The sequence below is a fragment of the Danio aesculapii genome, chromosome 20 (assembly GCF_903798145.1).
Source record: "Danio aesculapii chromosome 20, fDanAes4.1, whole genome shotgun sequence".
In the NCBI taxonomy this organism is placed as follows: Eukaryota; Metazoa; Chordata; class Actinopteri; order Cypriniformes; family Danionidae; genus Danio; species Danio aesculapii.
In genome coordinates, this window is record NC_079454.1 from 22956339 (window position 1) to 22977846 (window position 21508).

The 21508-nt window shown below is 37.3% G+C and overlaps 1 protein-coding gene across 1 annotated transcript in view; it reads right to left on the reverse strand.

The window, feature by feature from the left end:
* Positions 1–21508, reverse strand: part of daam1b (dishevelled associated activator of morphogenesis 1b) — a 103144-nt gene that overhangs the window by 67458 nt on the left and 14178 nt on the right. Inside the window, exon 2 of the mRNA XM_056481503.1 lies at positions 6699–6971. Coding sequence (XP_056337478.1) covers positions 6699–6881 — 183 coding nt within the window. The 5' untranslated portion in view covers positions 6882–6971. The remainder of the gene's footprint in view (positions 1–6698; positions 6972–21508) is intronic.

Here is a 21508-nt window from a genome sequence, read left to right on the forward strand (position 1 = left end):
TTGGTGTCCTTTTTAGTGTGCACTACTCTCATGCCAAAATGTTGGATAGAGTCCGATTCCACACAGTTCTCAAAGGCAATCATATGAAAAACCTACACAATAGCCTGCAGATATTGACAGTGGAAAAGCACTAAGCTTCATCTGTCAAAGCTAATTTAATTTAACTATACCATCTGAACCATTCAATGAATGGATCCACCATCATCCTGTCCACTTCAGCGGCAGAACCTAATAAAGAGGCCTCTCAGCATGCATCTCTCACTGTAAACCGCTGCATGTAACGCTACACAGAGATCTGCCTGCCAAAACTGGTAATGGCTTCCTGTCTGGCAGCTCCTGGTGACAGTGATGTCCCTGATGCTCCACAGGGATGCAGGAGAGAGGATGAGCTGCTGTTCCTCTCATCCGGCCTGGTGTCTCTTCCATCTCTAGTCTTCCTGTGAATCCCCCAGCCTTTAGCGGAAATGAGCTGCACAGTCAGCAGAAGTCTAGACATCCCCCAGCATAAAGAACATACACGCGCAGAGTCTCATTACAGTCAAGGGCAGCCAGACTACAACCAGGATGTTCCATTCATGCAGAAAACCACACCTCGCCTTATCTGAACTCAACATGCCACATCAAGCCCCACACTCTATCACAGAACAAACATTAAAGCCTGGGCAGTGTGAATCAATCTGTCAATGCTCTACTGCACTATGCCAATCCTTTCAGAGGAAAACGTCCACTGTAGATCATAAGCGCTCCATTGTGTACACTATAGCGAGTCATTGAGTTGTCAAATCAACTCCTGAATAAAATAAATGGGTACTATAATGGAGAATACAGGAGGGTAACTCACAGATTACATTAATTATTAAAAGAGTTTACATTTGTAAAAGAGATCAATTATTATACAGCTTACACTATAGCGGTCTACCGAATTAATATACAGTATTATTCATATCTATGAAGTGAAAATGAAAATAAAGCCTGGAAATAAACCAACCCAGGCTCATTGTGGATACGTATTCAGGTCTACATTTCTGGGCACAGTGAAATACATAACCGGAGGTACGTCTGCTCGCAGTTTTTGTTTTTGCAAATACATCAGAGACCACTGTGTATGCTTTTTGATGATCATAATTTCCTCTCGCGCGTCCTCTACTCACGTAAATACACCAGAGGGCGCAATATACATTTCAGCCGGCGAAGCCAGCTTTCAGTCGACTGAATGACTGACCGACTGTCCCAAACACCCCTCCCCATAACCGAACCGAAAAAGAAAAGCCGTCGTGGCTGCGTGATTTCACCACGTTTTCAGTCTGTTGTTTATTTATTTATTTAATTTGGCTTTTGTTTTACCTGGTTTCTGAAACTGTTCTTCGCTGGACTTAAACCCCATTATAACAGTCAATCCCAAGTCCACCAACATATAAAGTGAGCTACTGGGTAAACTGGTCAAACCAAAAAAGCTGTCCATATAGAGGTAAACAGTCAGCTGGTAGCGCTAAATTGAACAGAAGCTGTTGAGGGGATCACACCGCCCCGTAGTGTTTGTTTTAAAGATGAAATGCAGCCAGACAGAGTGCTGCATGATTAATCGAAAATCGATTCGACCCTACACACAATCTTAATTCAGCTTTTCTACAATTCAGCCAATTATATTTTCAAGGTCAGGAGAGAAGCGTAAAGGCGGTCGCACGAGTCTTCACATTTGTTTTATATACGTTGCTCAGCAACATGGACATCTCCAAATGCTGTTAAAAGTGTCACATACTGTATTTATAAGGTATTACTCACCCAAAATGGTCATTTCGCACTTAATGACGTATTAGCAGCTGTAAAATCACGCATTAGCTGGTGCACTGTGGACGTGCGCGTGCCCTCCAATGATGTTTACTGTAGCAAACAGAACCTGCATAGGCTCTGAGTAACAGGTAATAAAGTTATAAATAATGTTTAGCTTGTTGCACGCAAGAAGTATGATTTGCTTGTACGTTTTCATTTATCAAAGTGACAGCGGCCATGACATGAACCGCACTCGGCAGTGAAAGTGAAACCGAAAGTGCGCACATCATTTAAATGATCAAACCTCATTTTAGAGTTATGATTACGACAAGCATTTGATATGTTTTTTTTTCTTTCATAGCGAACACAAAGTAAAAATAAATGTTTACTGATTCAGTCTAACTACTCTAGCCTATGTTGAATCTGATAATGCCAAAAGTCTCATTTTACCAGTTATTAATAATGTTTATCTAATAATGTTGTCAATGACAGATTTCAAGCGGATGTCTCAAACACAATAATTCAACTTTACAATAATGAATTCTTGTATTCTGATGTCATCACTTTACTATGAATTAACAGCCTAGGACAAATTTAAATCTGTTCATGTCCACCATTCAAAGTCTATATAAAATTTTGCATTTTTATTAACAGTAGACTTCCACATAGGCCTAATATTATTATTGATGTTTTACCATATGTTTGAGAAATAACATAATAATAATAATGGCCTACTCATATTAACCTTTATTCTACATCTACAGAATCGTAAGAAAATTGTGATCTTGATTTTAAGCATTTTAGCCAGAATTGGCAGGCCTAGCCAGATGTACCTACATAATTTGCGCCCATTAGAAATGTGGTCGAGTGTACATATCCACAATGAGCCTGTGTTGCAATAAACTTGCTGTCTAGGGATACACCAAACAACTGGCCATAAAAGATTCAGACCAACATAAATCATTTTGGGATATATTACTGTACAGTCCGTAAATGAAAAAACACTTTTGTGCTCAGTAGACAAATTGAAGTCATGCCGGTTTGGAAAAACATGAGGTAAATGATTAAACAATTACAGAACTTTCATTTCTGGGAGAACTATCCATTTAATTCTTTGCCATAAATGGATAATAATGTAATAATTCCAACGGAGACTCAAATGTCACATCTGGGCCCCATTGTAACAGAAAATACCTATCTAATCCCATTAAAAAGATATAGCATGGCTAAATCACATGGAAACTCCCCTCGTGTACCTCATTATTTTCATTTCATCCTGAAAAGCCCCTTTGTTCTAATGATATTTTTGTAATTCTAATGTCCCCAGTGTGCTGAATATGATGAATCTCTAAGAAGACGTTGCCAAGCTCTGACCAAAATCTCCATAATAACCTCCAAATAAACAGAATAAATGTCAGCTACGGCATTTCAAATAATTACCCAGGTATCTTCTACTAAAGCGTGCTATTACTTTTCATGTAATCCATGCGAATAAGCAGGCAGGTAGCCAGTTACGCAACACCGGTTTACAAATTCAACAATAACTTGCCAGAACGGCGCGTGCTGAGAGCATGAAATCGTTCTGTGAAAAGAGAGCAACTGCTGCTGCTTTGTGTTGTACATCTATTCGAACCCAAGTACAGGGAGAGAGAGGTTAAGAGTGGGTCAGACCTAAAACAAGCAATTACTCTGCACTGCAGTCCAAGACACAAGGCTGCTCAATGGGACCCATTGATGTGCAAAGTGGAAGCTGGCAGAGATGGAGGAGGAGACGAGAGAGAGCAGTGCTGCTATTGCTATTCAAGCAAGGATTAAAGACAACACACTTGACGGATCAATTACAGCTCTTTAATTACACTGAATTAGAGCACAAATAAGGAGGAAAGGGGCATATGGAAAATAATGGTTTGGTTAATTCTGTAATTAGCTCTTCCTGTATCTAGGGCTGGGCAATTTGGCCTAAAATGTCAGTTGATGTTGAAAACGATCACAATAAAGTTCAAAGACATTTATAGAATTTATTCATTTTTTTAAATCCTGCTTCGAAATAAAATCTGTACAAACAACACAGTTCTGCTTTTAACATTGGAGTATTGTTTATCACCAGAACCTGACAAACATTTACCAAACATTCGATAATCTCTTCAAAAACAGTCATTCTAATTAAGTAAATGGCAAAATTTAAATGTTCAAAACTGCATTAAGTTCAGGTTAACCGCATACAGTATAAACACATACAATCACAACCTCACTTTGCCTTCCCAGATTTAAAAAAAATACTATATTAATTTGTAGTAAATACTACTGTATTGTTGAACCATACTACACTACCTGACAAAAGTCTTGTTGTCTATCCATGTTTTAGGAACAACAAATAATAACTTGACTTCTCGTTGATCATTTGGTTTTAGAAGTGGCTTATATGAAAGGCAAAGGCCTCTAGATTGTGCTTATATTACCAAAATAAAATATAACTTTAATTAGGAGAGTACGGTCTGACTTTGCTTAGACAAAAGTCTTGTCACTTAACAGAAATAATGTACAGTATAGATTATAAAATCATGGTGCAGTGGAAAAAGAATTAATATTGTGTATGACACCCATGAGCTTGGAGGACTGCATCCATACATCTCTGCAATGACTCAAATCACTTATTAATAAAGTCATCTGGAATGGCAAAGAAAGCGTTCATCAAGTTTATCAAGATTCATCTTCAATGCCTCCTCCTTCATCTTACCCCAGACATGCTCAATAATATGCATATCTGGTGACTGGACTGGCCAATCCTGGAGCACCTTGACCTTCTTTGCTTTCAGGAACTTTGATGTGGAGGCTGAAGTATGAGACGGAGCGCTATCCTGCTGAAGAATTCGCCCTCTCCTGTGGTTTGTAATGTAATGAGCAGCCCAAATGTCTTGATACCTCAGGCTGTTGATGCTGCCATCCACTCTGCAGATCTGTCACACGCCCCATACTGAATGTAACCCCAAACTATGATTTTTCCTTCACCAAACTTGATTTATTTCTATAAGAATCTTGGGTTCATGCGGGTTCCAATAGGTCTTGTGAAGTATTTGTGATGACTGGAATGCAGTTTAACAGATGATTCAGTGGAAAAATCTACCTTCTGCCACTTTTCCAGACGATCAACTAGAAGTCAAGTTATTATTTGTTGCTCCTACAACTGGGATCGGCGACGAGGCTTTCGTCAGGTAGTTTATAGTAAAGTGTATTAAACTGTATATTAAATTGTTATTTACAATGCTTTGCTTATGAATGCAACAGCATAACTACAGTGAACAGATAAACTCTATTGTCTGTAATACTGTAATAAATAATGTACTTTCCTTTAGGTTTATACTACAGCAAACTGTGTGGTATTGTAGTATAATATACAGTTGTAGAAAACTTAGTACAGTATTAGGTACTTTTTATATATTAATATAGTTGTATTACCACAGTAAGAAATACCAAAACAGATGATTCAAATACTTTACTACAGCATGCTTCAAAAACAATAAAGTATTTACTTTAAATTACTATTGTATGCGGGTAACAACAGTATTTTGTAAAACACAAATTAGTATATTATACACGCACAAAACTGCTATAGCTTAGTAACAAAAATAATGTTCATTTAAATATAGCTGCAAGCAGCAAATATCGAGGCCAAGCAGTCCAGCAACCAATATGAATTTTGGACAAAGGGTTGAGAAGTTATAAGCAAAAATGCCATTTTTTGTACCTCCTGACCACTAGGGGGCAATTCGCCGAAACGCTGCTGCTCACTTCAGACCATGTTTGTGATAACATGTTTGGTGTGAATACGTCAATGCGTTATGAAGACAACACCTTAAGTCAAATTTCGCAAGCTCTACGGTAAAATTGTTAATCGAAGTCAGCGCCAGTGGTGTAGTGGTTAGTGCGTCGACACATGCACTCCGGTGCTTACGGCGACCCGAGTTCGATTCCGCCTCACAATCCTATGCTGATCCTTACCCTCTCTCTGCTCCCCATGCTTTTCTGTCAATACTCTCTACTGTCCTGTCTATTAAAGCTGAAAACCCAGAAAATATTATTATAAAAAAATTGTTAATCGAAAACAATTCGTCTAATCAATTTGAATTCCATAACTTTTGGTCAACATAGTCTGAAGATCATGTGATTCACTTTTGGTGAAAAATCGGACAAACGGCCTAGGACAAGTTAGTTCAAATAGGTTTTCCAAAAAAAAAAATCAAAATAGTGAAAAAAATTTTGTGATGAAAAATGACGTCATAGGGTACATTTGAATCAGCTTGAGCCAAGGAATCATAGGAAGCTCATAGCTCGTTCGGTTCAAAAGTTATAAAGATAAACATAAGCGAAATTTGAACAAGCGGTGGTGCTAGAGAATTTGAGTTAAACAGTTCAAATTTGTTGTGTTTGAAGATCAGATTGTCCTCTATCAGTGTGCCAAAATTTGCACAAATGCCGCAATCGGTTCATAGGGCTGCCATAGACTCCCAGAGAAGGAGAAGGAGAAGCACCTTTGATGCTTGGCCCCTAATAATGTTGACATTGATGGCTGCATTCATAATGTAAAACAATATATTTCCCAAGTTTGTACTCTCATTTGCCAATGCCTCTGAATTAAGGAATACATCTTTTTTGGTACTGACTCCCAGCCCTATACTGTAAGATTTAAGGATCTTTACTTTACATTTACATTTAGTCATTTAGCAGACGCTTTTATCCAAAGCGACTTACAAATAAGGACAAGGAAGCAATTTACACAACTATAAGAGCAGCAGTGAAAAAGTGCTATAGACAGGTTTCAGGTGTGTAAAGTCTAAGAAGCAAAGCATTATAATTATAGTTTTTTTTTTTTTACTAAAAGAACTGAGCAGATATAAAGTTGCACATGCATGTTAAAAGTTTGTACTTACCACCAGCTCAGAGAACATGGCATCCAGCTCATCGTAGCTTGGAATGGGCAGCGCGGGCTCCATAGTCTGCAGGGCGAAGTCCTCCCGCAGACGGTAGGTGATCTCCGGGTGATCGCTGCTCTGGAAGCAGCAGAAGAAAAAGGATGCGCCATGACCTCCACCTCCGCGTTTGCGTGGTGCCATGGCGGCTTCAGACTGGGGGCTCAAGGGATGATGGGAACGAGGGGGCGGTGGTCCTCCCTCAGGTGAAAGCTACTCTTGGGTCACTCAGCCCTATGATAAAAACACATAGAGAAAGATTGGTTAGTGTGCCAACACATAGCACCAAGTTGCTCATCACGGCGACCTGAGCTCGATTCCCTTTTTGAGGTCCTTTGCCAATCTTTCCTCTTTCTCTGTTTCCCACACTTTCCTGTCTGTAAAGCTTTGCAAGTGTCAACATGTGTGATTACAAATATTTAGGTGACAATTTCGGTAAACTGCTGGAAATTTTAACTGATTAAACTGAAACTGTTAATTGAGTAATTGACTGCATTACATTTATATTTAGTCATTTATCAAAAGTTTTGTCCAAAGCAACTTACAACTGAGGAGGCATTCAGCGATTCAACAAGGAGAGGCAATACACACAAGAAGTGCTAATTATAAAAAAAGTGTTGTTAGTGCTCAGAGAAATAAGTGCCAGAGTATGGAGACGGGAGTGTTTTTATTTTTTATTGAAAGAGAAAAGAGTGTTTTTAGAGGTGGTTTGTCAAGGCCACTCACCTGTGTGAAGCACACTTCATAGATGCACAGTGCATTTTTTACTGAGTTCTTGTAAGAATATGTCTGGATCAAACTGGTGCAAGAGTCTGTTAAAGTGTCAGAGATATGAAAGAGTGTGTTTTCTACAGGTGGTTTGTCAATCCCACTCACCTGTGCTGACTGTTGATTGATTTATTTTTATTGTACACACTATCATTGTGTTGGTTATGCCATTTAATGATTTAATACTTGTCCTTCATTAATTTTTAACACAGAAGATGAAGAGAAGAATATATAGACACAACAGATTAAATCAAAAACCACAATAAGATTATTTTCAGAAATGGTTCAATCCTAATTCCAGTTATTGAGATCTGCTTTATTTAAAACTTTGAATCAAGACGTCAGAGTTGAAAGACTCCGCTAAGCCTAGTCAACACCACAAGTCAAAAATCTCATAACTTTCATGTAATCATCAGATTGGCTCATTCCAGCCAACCACATCACAGACATGACTGTGGACCACAATGCATCACTCCCTATATGGGATTAGAGAGACTGTGCAAATTAACACAGCTTGCATGCACATGTGCGGGGCCGCATCTATATTTAGGACAATAGAAAGCACCACAGAGACCAAAGAGAAGAAGAAGAAGAAAAAGAAGAAGAAAAAAACACTTTCATTTGATCCAAACTTGACAAATAAGAGGACGGATGATATAATTGAAAGGGAAATTATGATAACATAGTAGTACCAATTCTCTATATTAACTATAGTATCTTATTACCTGCCTATTAAGACATAGGCTGTTTAATAGTACTTATAAAATACATATTCTGCATGATCATATTCAACAGCCTTAATCCTATCCAATACCTAAACCCAACTACTACTTTAATAACTATTAATAAGAAACAAATTAGGAATTGATTGAGCTAAAAGACATAGTTAATGTTTTGTTATTAGCAGGGCTTGTCATTAACTTTTTTGATCACCAGCCAGTGTGGCTAGTAGTTTTCCAGTTGTCCAGTTTTCCAGTTTTTCAGTAGTTTTAGTTGTCTTTTTCACTATCCACAATTTTGTTGTTGGGAAAATATATTTTATATGCATAAATTTGACTTTGGCATGCTAAAATTACTTGAATTAAATAATGTGTTATGTCCACATGCCTCCTCGTTCATTTCACTTTTTTGTATGTTGTGACCTTGATCGATGTGGATGAGCAAATGGGTTGTTGTTTCATAGTGCCGTAGTTTTATTTGACTTTTCAGGGCTCAACACTAGGTATTTACCTTTTTATTACTGGCCACACCAAACTAATTATTTCCTTGCCACAAATTTTAAATAATAGGTCAAAACAAGCAAAATAGAACATTTTATTCAACAAAAATATTAATTATAAAATAAATTTATATTAAAATAAATTATTTTCAGGTATCTGGAACTATACACTGCAGTCTGTCTAGGCTAAAGGTCCCAGATTACCAGTTACCAGATGGTATTTAAATCACATAAACAAAATTAAATGCAAGCAAAAGAAAGACGGTGAAAAAAATTCTGTGTGCAATAATAAAAAGGATGATTGTGTACACATGGCTAACGTTAATAACATTAAAAATCTGTTCAAAGAACGGTTAAAGTGAAAGCGGCAACCACTGCTGCTTACAAAAAATCTGGGGCTCTCGAAAGTAACAAGACTGTGCATGCATGAGCACTGCTTTTTTTACAGTCTATTTCAAAGAGAAATGACTGCACCAGTTGCATTTCCAAGCACGGTTGCTTTGCGCAAGGAAACAGGACACAGCAGCTTTTAAACACTCGTGGCCATCACATCAGCTGTGTGCGCGACATTGACGTCAGTGAGCCAGGATCGCCTGTATCACCCTTTCATTCGATATTCACCTGCTTTCTGCTCCCGCGAACACTCATCAATCGTGCTGCTTCTCGATTAAAAGAGCACATTTGCACGCATATTGACAAACGGTCTTAAACTAACATTCTAATCTTTAGGGACAAAGGAGCACTTGCAATTTAAAAATGATTTTCAACCAGCCAAAGTGGCTAGTGAGGGTGTCGTCTAACAGCTGAAATCTACCCGCATTTGGCGGGTTGGCCAGTGTCAATGTCAAGCCCTGGTTATTAGTGAGAATTGTAAAGTGTGATACGAAAACATCAATAAAGAACATTTTACATAATTGAAGTTCCTTCAAAATGAACAAATTTAGATTCAGAATGAACAAGCATGTTCATCACTGAAGAGGTGTATTCTTGTAATAGTGGGTATAATTAAATTTTTTAATAGTATTTTTGAATAAATTAATAAATCTATTCAAACAAGTATGGCATGTCATTCAAATAAATTCATCTTAATTTCTATAGCACTTTTACAATGTAAATTGTGTCAAAGCAGCTTAACATAGATGAAGTTCTAGTAAATGGAAACTTCTTCAGCCCAGTTTATACAGTTGAAATTCAGTTTTGTTCAGTTTAGTGTAATGTAAATGTCACTAACAGCCAAAACACTGAAGAAAAAATACAACGATGCTTTGGATGTCATGAACCCTGCAGCCACTCTATAATAAACGTAATAATGCATCAATAATAAACATGATTTCTAAACATGATGATGACATATGAGCAACTGCTACAAGAACAATGACTGCATGACAGAATCCACAGAGAAGCAACATCTGCCACTGAAGCCCAGCAGCAGGAGGTCTGTCAGCTGTCTTTTCGGCCTTGCTTTTGGGTGTGGAGACACAAACAAACAACACATGGCCTGAACAATGAACACCATAGTCACAACTTTGAGGCTGAAAATCTTGCTGATTCAGAGAAACGTTGTGATGTGCAGGTGTGTGCAGCACTGATAAAGTGAGAAACCGTTTGGCCTGAGGGCCAATGATGATGATTCTTATCACCAGATGGCTACCCTGCTGTTACTGAGAAACACGGTTGTGAGAAAAACATACAGTTTAATAAAGGCTGGGTCCACACAATCGATTTGTGTTGGGAAAACATAAAGGAATCAAGTTAACTTAGTAGTTTTTACAAATTTAAGTGGATTGAACATGGAAAATTTAAGTTGTCCACCCACAAAAAATTTCAAGAGTTGTGTTGTTTCAGCTCAATTTAAATAAGTAGTTTAAACAAACAGCTGATGTTATTTTTTTTTAAGTGGAACTTAAAGAGAAAAAAATGAAATAGAATAAGAGAAAGTGTTTTTGGTGGAGTTGTGGATGTCTCTGGCCAAGTGTTCCCTTGAGTGGGCGAGTCTGGCAGCAATGCCCCTTCACCGCCTGTCGGTCACCAGTATAAATGGACACAGCTGGAGTACAGCTGAACGTAACGCCCCTCCGCCAGGCCATTGCCACAGTGGAATTCCCAGCTGCCCCTCCCTGGAATTACAGTCGGCTGTGTCCCAAATGTAGCTTCAGCCGCTACTGGTTTTCTGTGTAATACTGTACAACTCATCCTTAGGATTAGAGATGCAACGATTATAGATTTTGGTTGTACGATTATAGTCTGAGGAATAATCACATTTTCACGGTTATCACGATTATTATGCATTAATTGATTTCAAAACACTACTAGTTTAGAAAATCACATGAAAACTCCTTATATTTTAAAGTATTATTTATTGCTTCTCAGTAACCAAATAATGCAGTACAAAATAATATTAAAAAGCAAACAGCAGTCCATTTTTCTTTGGACTTAAAAATAAGTGAAAAAAAAAGTTTCTGACATTTAAACATTAGTAATAATTTTACACTGAAAATAAATGACAGAACAATTAATAAATAAAAATAAATATAAATAAAAAAATAGTATTTGTCTAATGTAAATCTATTGTTAGTATTTAATCATGTAAATGAAAGTATTTCATTTAAAACATGTAAATGAAAGCACTTTTGGCCAACTAAATTACAAAAATGTTGGGTATTTTCATGTTTGAACCACAGCAGAAATGTGTATATTCCATACAAAGTATGAAGCTGATCGGTCCAGATCTTGTCATGTGACTAGTGGTCTTCTCATGCGCAGCTCCCAACATGTGCATGCAAGTTGAATGCTTCCATTGAAAAATAACGATCTTGCTTGTGTAAAATACGCAATATATGAATGACCCTTGGTGACGCGGTGGCGCAGTAGGTAGTGCTGTAGCCTCACAGCAAGAAAGACTCTGGTTCGAGCCTCGGCTGGGTCAGCTGGCATTTCTGTGTGGAGTTTGCATGTTCTTCAAAGACATGCGGTACAGGTGAATTGGGTAAGATAAAATTGTCCGTAGTGTATGTGTGTTAATGAGAGTGTTTGGGTGTTTCCCAGTGATGGGTTGCAGCTAAAAGGGACTCTGCTGCGAAAAACGCATGCTGGATAAGTTGGCAGTTCATTCCGCTGTGGCGACCCCAGATTAATAAAGGGACTAAGCTGAAAAAGAAAATGAATGAATGAATAAATGAATAAATGGCGCTTAGTTAATAGCCTCATCCATAGTTAATCCAGTGTGCGTGGGTATTAGTTTAGTTGTAGCAGTTTTGCTCCATGCAGAAATGTGGTGTTGAGAAGCCTTTACAATTAATTAACCATGACGAATTAAGCGTGGTTAATAGTGAAATTGGTTAATCGTTGGATCCCTTTTACTATTTTGTTCAAAAGTGTATGCGTTTGTAGATTATATTATTATAGACTATTCGTAAACTATTTAATATTTTCTAAAAATAGTGGTCATGTGCATGCATATTTAGTGTTCAGTCGCCACATTATTTTGTAATGTGGGCAAGCTCTTTCAGGTGTCAAAGGAACACTGTAAAAAAATGGCCGTTATTTCAACAGTAAAAAAACTACAGTAAAAATCTGTAACCTGGTTAACAGTATATTTCCTTAATATATACGGCGAATAACCGAAAATTTACTTTCCCAGAATTCCCTGTATGGCACATCACTTTTTATGCTTTTTTGTTAATATTACTATGGATCTTTTTAGTTGTTTCCCCATCAGTTATGTACATAAGAGATTTATGTTATATCTAATGTTGATAAACAATGTTTATTTCATGACTTTAATTTTATGCGTGTTACCATACTGGTGTTTAGTAGCTGTGTGAATGACACTGAGCACCTTCAATACACTGATACACGTTTCTGTTTGTGGGAAGAGATGTTTGTGATGAGTATTGGTTCATTATGTAACTTTCTCATCCCCAACTGCATATGGCTGTGTTAACGTGTCTAACTGTGTAACAAAAGATGTGTAGATGTTCGTAATTCAAAATACACATATATCACATCTATAAATTAATGAAATATGATAGTTTACTGTAAAAATGAGAATTACTTTTTACGGTTTGTACAGTACTTTTAACAGTAAAATACTGGCAACCACAGCTGCCGGGTTTTTTACCGTGAATTTTACGGATTTATTTTTCAGTGTAGCGTAGGCTACTTCAGAGAAGCTTTTCATAGCTAATGGTAGGACAGGTTTGAACATAACGTTCAAACTGAGTTTTGATTGGATTGGTCCAATGCCTTCCACAGAAATTATACATACATAAATACATTTAGACCACTTAACCTAATTGAGATGTCAGGAGACTTTTAAATTTAGCTTCAGCCTCTACTGGTTTTGTGTGTAATACATTTCATTCCTAGAACCCCTTTTTTTATTTTGTTCCAAAGTGTATGCTTACGTAGATGATACTATTATAGTCTTTGAGTAAACTACAAAAAGCATGATTCTCGGAAAATAGTGATGCCATGTGCATGCGTATTTAGTGTTCAGTCTCACATTATTTTCCAATGTGGAAGCAAGATCTTTGTGCAAATGTGTTAAAGGTTGGGTAGGCAATTAAAAAGAAGCTAGCAGTTGCTAAAGTTGGATAACCACTGTCCAAAGCCACGCCTCCTCCAAAACACTGAACCAGAAGTGACAAGACGAGGGAGGTTACATCATCTCTCATTCACCACTGAGAAAACCTTACAGCTCAAAGTCCATTATATTCAAATAGCAACATAATAAGGGTGCATGTCCACCAAAGCATTTCATCCTGAGGCAAGTGCATTTTTTCTGTTGTTTTTAATGAGAATAGAATGCCAGCAGCATGACGAGGCACTGTTTTTTTTTTTACATTTTTTTTTAAATGCACTGGAAGTGGGAGAACTTAGTTAAAAGGTTAGTTCACCCAAGAATGAAAATGATGGAACTAATTACTCACCATCATGACATTCCAAAACCCTGAGACCTTAGTTCATCTTTGGAATACAAATTAAGATATTTTAGATTAAATCTGAGAGCTCCCTCATTCCAACAAAGTCAAAATAAATACTAAAAACAACCTCAAAACAGACCATATGCCTTCAATAGTTCAATTGTAAAAATATCATGCTACGAGAATCCTTCAGTGTGCACATAAGTCAAAAATAAAGACTTTGTTCAAGAGATTCTTTTTCTTAGTGTCAGTATATTGCGCATGTTCATGTTGTGCTGTTTATGTGTGTTTAGCTCAGACGCACTGCTGACGTATTACCTCAGATGCACCTGTGCTTTGTTTCAAACTCAGTGGAGCATATTTGAAAGAGCGCAGGCATTTTCAGCTGCTTCAGTGGACAAACACTCTAATCAGTCTGCATAGTGGGAACGTGCTGACAACATGACCTGTCTGCAGACTCTGCACAAACAGGATGCACAGAGTTATGCAAATCCACATTTTGACCTGAAGGTAGGACAGCCTATCATAATGTTCAGATCAAACTTTTTGATTGGAAGAAATATTTTTTTGGTCCCACATTTTCCACAGACGTTATAAATACATTCAGACCACTTAACTTAATGTGTGCTATTGAGATGTGAAGAGAACCAGCATAACATGTTTTTGAACCAAATCGCCTACCCTGCCTCTAAGACTTCTGATGTATTTTCTGCTAAGGCTAAAAGATTAAGAATAACCAGTGGCAGTAAATGGTCAAACTACCTGCACAGTGTGTTTATGACAATGAAATTAAAATAAAATGATAAGAAAATACCCTTTGTAGCATTGTACAGGAAAACATCCATGGAACAGAGTGAGACCAGAAGTCTGAAGTTGACACATGTACTATAAGTTACAATAGCTCTGCCTATTCTTATATGAAAGATAAGCTGAATAAGAATGCCATACACAACAGCCACAAACTCTTAACATTGGCTAAGAACAAATATTGACAGTTATGAACAGAGCTCTTAATTAATGCATCCGATATCACATACAGTTAAAAAGAATGTTGTAAATAGTAGGAATGACATTCAGAAATACTACATTGTCTATGTTGTCATTTTCACATGACCTACCAGTGTAAGTTGCCTCCCGTGGCCTCATGGGATAGTAATGTGTCCACCAGATATACATTAGGGATGTACATTATATACATTAGGGCCCGTTCTTGAGGTTTCAGACTCTGAATCGGACGTTACCTCCCGATCAGGATTCGAATATATATTTATGTATATATTCTCATTCTTTTTTAACACATCCTATAGTTATGCGGTGGCACAGAGTTAGACCTCTTTCTAGACTTTACACAGAAAGAGCAATGCGTGGGGCACAACATCACTTTGTTGCAGAGAAGCTACTGGTTAAATGCCGGCAAAGTAGAACACGGAAGTAGATTGAAGCAGAAAGAGCGAGTATGTCTGCAGTCTGGAGGTATTATAAAGTTGATGATGACAACATTGAGATTGCCAACATTGCCATTGCCAATATTTTGAAATATGTAAACTTGGCATTGCAAGAGGTGGAAAGGAAAAGGCTATATTTACCACAATAAACCGGATAAGACACCTAAAAACAAACTCTGCCAGCCCTTTATAAGAAGATTTCTGACAAACTACTTGTACCGTTATAAGATGTACCCCATGTTTCGTTCACCACAGATATATGGAGTTTGTCCGTAGCTCCCATGTCTTTACTAAGCCTTTATATATTATAGAAGTATCAAATCGGGTTTTGGAATAGCCAGATACTCAAAATCACATGACTCGGACTCAGACTCATGGGCAAAAAACCTGATCGGGACATCCCTAATAAGGCTGTGCGATTTAGGGAAAATATCTAATTGCGATTTTTTTTTTGCCAGATATTGCAATTTCGATTTGATTTGCGATTTAATTTTGTAGTCAAGCTTCAGCTCAACAATCTTATTGTAACTTCTTACTGCTAAAATGTAGTACGTGTTAGTTAAAAAAAGATTATAACTTAAACATTTATTCAAATTTGTTTTTAAGTATTCAGCCATTAAACACTAATTTTTCTCTAGAGCAAACAGTAAACAAAAATAAAATGACCTTACTGTACCTTTCGGTAAACAAGTTGAACTCAAATTATGGAGGTAGCGTAGCTTGTAAAAACAAAACCAAAAGAAATGATGAAGTACACTCAGCAAGCTTTTCTTTTTTTTTGGATTGCTTTTGAAACGTGTTGGTTGGCTTGGAAAGTGGGTGGGCAGGTCCATCGATAAAATTGGTTGGGTTTAGGGAAGGGGGAGGGTGGGTCAGTCGATCGTTCGCTCAGTCAGTCAAAAAGTCTGTCAAAAAGTCAGTCGACAGCAGCCTCTGGTGGATTTACGCAAGAACAGCAGGCACGAATGGCAGTCGCAAGGGAAATTTGAGATCTCAATAAGCGTACACAGCGCCTTTCGTGGATTTGCGAAAACAAAAACAAAAACGGGACATATTTCGCGTTCTCCAGAAACATCTGTAGAGGTAAGTTTTCAGAATGAGCCTGGCTAGATTTTATGAATTCAGACTTACCAATCAATTCACACACTTTTTTCTACAACTTTATGAAAGTGGGCATATTCGGATGCTAAAAAAATTTTCATGCTTCCGAAAAAAGGATCAATGTTAATACTTTGGGGGCGATAAACACTCTGTCCAACCCTAAGAACGTCATAAGGATATCAGTCAACCAGCTGGCAGTTCAAGGGTCTGGTTACACTTACTGACGTCCTGCATACCAACGGGAGCCAGATTTGATGGAGTGAACTGTGAGATCATCTCCTGCTCCTCAAAGATCACGAGCCGCTTCACATTCCTGGCCTCTGGGCTCTGATATCAAAACACAGGTCTTGTGGACGAGACCTGTGGCCCAGCAGTACAGTCAGACTGTGAGGAAACTCTACGCCAGCACTCGCTCAGAGTCTCTGTTTAACCTCTGGCTGACTCCAGGCTGATGATAAAATAACGCTCATCTGAATCGGACCATGAGGTTTGCATCAAAACTGTCTGACTGGTGAGTAATCAGCGTCTATGATAAGAGGAATGCCATTGAGGCAGGCTAATTGAGATGGTTGGTGCTCATACTTTACATGGTTTATATTGTATTATATGTATTATATTGTATTATATGTACGTCTATATACATTTTTGGAGAGCACCAATTACATCCCAGGAGCTACTATTTTTTTTGTAGTTTTTGTTTTCGCAAATCCACCAGAGGCCGCTGTGTATGCTTTTTGAGATCTCAAATTTCTCTCGCAAGTGCCACTCGCGCCTGCTGTTCTCGTGTAAATCCACCAGAGGCCGCTGTTGACTGAGCGACTGACTGACTGACTGACCGACTAATCACTCCACCCACCCCATCCCCAAACCCAACCAACAGTGTTTTAAAAACCAGGAACGGTGTCATATAGCCCTGTAGCGTTCATTTTAAAGACAAAATGCAGCCGTATGTTCCTCTGGCAACAAAATTCACGATCTCCAGAAATGTATATAGGGCTTTGTATTTGTATTTACTACAAGCATTAAACATGTATTATTACAAAAACTATATTAAATAGTGAAAATAATATTACAATGTGCAGTTGTAATACTGTTAAAACAAATAATACTTTCACTGGAAAACTATACAAAAAAAGATTTATTAATTTAAAAATATGTTTCTTTAAAGAATCTCCAGCCCTCCTTCTGCCATAACTCTTATTGTAAGTGTCTGCATTTACTGTGGTTTACTGTTGGTCAACATGGGTGGATTTTAAACTCACGTCAGATATGGCTAAGCCAGATTTTTTTTTTCTTTTTCTTTGGTATCCTCTGCTGTGGTTTATTCCTAAGTGGTGATTGGAAAGCTGCATTGCAAGTGGCCCTGACCAGAGGAAGACAGTTACGAGTGGAACGGCAACGGTAAGAGACAAAGAAATGAAAGAGGACTCAATGCACATACAAATTACCTCCACTTTCACCAGTGAAATAAACAACCGTTACAAAGTCCGACATTCTCAACGGGCCAAGCACAAACCCCAAAAAAGCTATTAGACAGATTAAATCAATATAGACACACATTAGAGATGCAAATGTGCAGTCTAACATAAGTTAGGTTTGATTAAAGCTTGATGGCAGATTTGAGATGTTTGAAAAATATTTGAGATTTTGTCCAGTGAAAAAAAACATCCAATAATCAAAAGTCAAATTTAATAATTCAATAAATGAATAAACTTCATTTTTGTTCATTAATATGCAGTGTTGGGCAGAAGCATGGCTACAAGTAACTACAAGTAGCACAGTAGCATCCACACAAACTACATTTACCGATCACAGATCAATAAGTGACGGCACCGACATTCACAGAGGTGTGAGGCCAGTGTCTAGCTGATGAAAGTAAATCCATATGATGACGAGAATGACGATTTCTTCTTCTACCTGTTTTACGGTGGTCGACAACAAACTTTTTGGTGCATTACTGCCACCTCTCGCTTGGATCAGTGACGCCGCCAACCAACTAGGCTAACACGAGAAATTTGCTTGATGGAAAGATGGGTATACATATATATAGTTTTATTAGATTTTTAGTTTTTGCTGTTATATACTATAATCTGTTTTTATTTGGTAGAGCATAGTATATGCAATAAACAATTTATCTGAACTGTTTCAGCGACAGTTTTATTGATCACTAAGATAGGATTTACTTGGATTTAAGTTGCTTCGATTTAAAAATGAAAATTGCCATAATAGCTTGGATGAATTTGTTTTTTTACAATATTTTTATTGCAATAAAAAATTGCTTAAATGTAGCGAAGCTACTTTTGCCAAGTAGCTTTTAGCTTAGCTTGCTACATTTCCCAGAGGGTAGCTTTTAGTGTAGTTAAGCTACATTTTAAGTAGAGTACCTAATAGCTTAGCTAACTACCTTTTTCAAGTAGCTTGCCTAACACTGTTAACAGGGCGGGACAGTTCGATATAGTGGCATTAGCTATAGTGGCAACACAGATCAAGTGCACCCAAACAAATCATCTCTTCTTCTTTTTACTACTAGTTACAGCACTAAATAAAAACAAATTAAAATTAGAAGCTATGTTGAAAGATTTAGAATAACATGTACAGTATGTACATGTACATGTACATCATCTGCACTTCAATCACCGTCTGGTTCGGCTCAGCTGCCAAAACCGACCTCCGTAGACTACAGCGAATAGTCCGGACTGCTGAACGAATCACTGGCACAACCCTTCCTACACTTCAAGAACTGTACTCTTCCAGAGTGAGTAAAAGGGCTCGCAAAATCACTCTGGACGCCTCACACCCAGCACACTACCTGTTACCGTCTGGTCGGCGCTTCAGAGCACCAAGCACAAAAACAGCCAGACACATGACAAGTTTCTTTCCTCAGGCTGTCTACCTTGTGAACAGTAAATATTCCCCTACTGTGCAATAAATATGTGCAATACTTTCTCATACGCACTTGTACACAGCACCTTATATCAATATACAATGCAATACTTTCTACATTCGCACTTGTACACAGCACCTGTATATTTATAACAATCTGTACATACAACTCAACATCCAGGTTTCTTCACTAACTGCATCTGTTTAATGTTTATCATTTTTTTATATATATTTATTTTGTGTTGTCACTTGTCACTTTATGTACACTGGAAGCTTCTGTAGCCAAAACAAATTCCTTGTGTGTGTGAAGCACACTTGGCAATAAAACTGATTCTGATTCTGATTCTGAGTATTATGACTGATCATGCAGTCAGTTAATGAGCGAGTCAACAACAGAAAAAATACCAGTAAAACAGCTTGTAAAATACATTAATTGTCCTAATTTTATCTAGTTAGCTTGTAAAACTCGTTAGTTGTTTTTACCTCAGTATTGAGTTTTAATATATATATATTTTTTGTTTATTAAAATCTTTAATAATCTGAAATTTTTCTAATTTAAGAATTTAAAAAAGTAGTTCAGGTAAAACATTGTTTTTTGTTTTGGTTGAGGATTTTAGCGTTTGATAAATCACTAATATCAGCATAAATTATTTAATTGAAAAAAACAAGTTATATTATATAAAAAGTAACTATAATTTATATATAATATTAAGGGTTTACTCAAAAACAACACAAATATACTGCTTAGGAAAGGTTTAATGCAACATAATTTCTTGCCATGGCATTTTTCCAGATCTATCAAGTGCAAAGTCACAAGCCATTAATAATGACAGAATCAAGCAGACAGGTTACAGTACTTTGGATTACTATGAAAACAGAACTAAACCATGAATCATTTCACAAGCTACCAGATATGTAACATGACCTCATACATACAGTATTAATATGATTTTTGATTTAGTTAGACATCTGACATGTAATTAAACAGTCCCAATTTCTTTCTTTGGACTTAATTTTTTTGACAAACAACCTAAAATATCAGCAGTGAGGTAAAAGCTGCAAGCAAACAGACCTCATAAAGTCACCACAAAGCCCTTTTTTTTAGTTTATAGACATAATATACCGACCATACTGTACTTAAACTGACTACTATTTCATTTTCATTCACGTACTGACATTTCACAGGCCACATCTCAAACTATGAATCCACAGTGTAGAGGAGTTATGACTTGTTGACCCACAATATAATCTCTCCTTTCTTTCCATTCAGCTGACACAACAAACAGAGGCGGAGTTCATGTGACCAGACTGCTTTGCATAGAGTCAAAAAACAAACGTCTGCTTCCCCATGTGAAAGCCAGAGGGGTCGCTGCGTAATCTTTTTTAGCCCTATTAGATTAAGCAATAAGTAATTACAGCTGATGCAAAACACTGAAACTGCCATAAATGCTGTACAGTATGTGCCTACAGCAATACAGTGAAAAGCCTTAAGGTCAAGGGTTTACTGTAAATCACTTCCTTGTTGTTTCCATAGAGGTGCAAGGTGTACTTAGCTGGAAAACACATGAGCAAAAAAATGAAAGCTTACTGAGACACATTTGTGTCTTCAGACACGGATACTAACAGAAAAACCTGAAACAGTCTACTGACTTCAACTCTTCCGTCTACTCCAAAAAAAAAAAAGATTAAAAAAGATAGAAATGAAATTACCTTAAAGAAAACTGTTTAAACTTTAACCTGTTGTTAAACATAAAGAATGTCAACATGACAAACAGAAGAAAAGAACAGAAAGTCTGTGAGGGTGATTAAAGGAAACAGATTTCAGGTCACGGCTTTATTCAAACCAGTGGTGAGAATTTTGAAAAGAGCATAATCATTGACATGTTAACAAAAAATGTAGCCTTTCCAGTGAGCAAGTTATTTTCAAGTGTATAGTTGTTGTCACAGACTACTGCACACTTAGCAAAGCTAAGCTAAACAGAGCTAAGCTAACCTACTGTCACTCTCAATCAATCATCAAATTATTTTAAATTGGTTTGTTTGTAATAATGAAATACTTCTCTAAGTGTTGTTTTCTAGCTTGAATTGGTACAAATGTACTTTTGTATCAGTGTAATACACTGCCAGTCCACTTTCTGACTCATCTTGGTTCTGAAAGTATTAACATTTTTTAGGTAAGGTATTTTTTTTAAGTCAACCCCGGCTCATTCTGAAACCGTACACCTCTATGCGTTTCTGGAGAGTACCAATCATCCCAGGAGTTTTTTTTGCAGTTTTTGCGAATACGCTGTGCACACTTTTTCAGATTTTCAATTTCTCTCGCGAGTGTTATTCACGCCTGCTGTTCTCACGTAAATCCACCAGTTGCCACTGTCGACTGACTGACTGACTGATCGACTGACTCACCCTCCTCCTTCCCTAAACCCAACT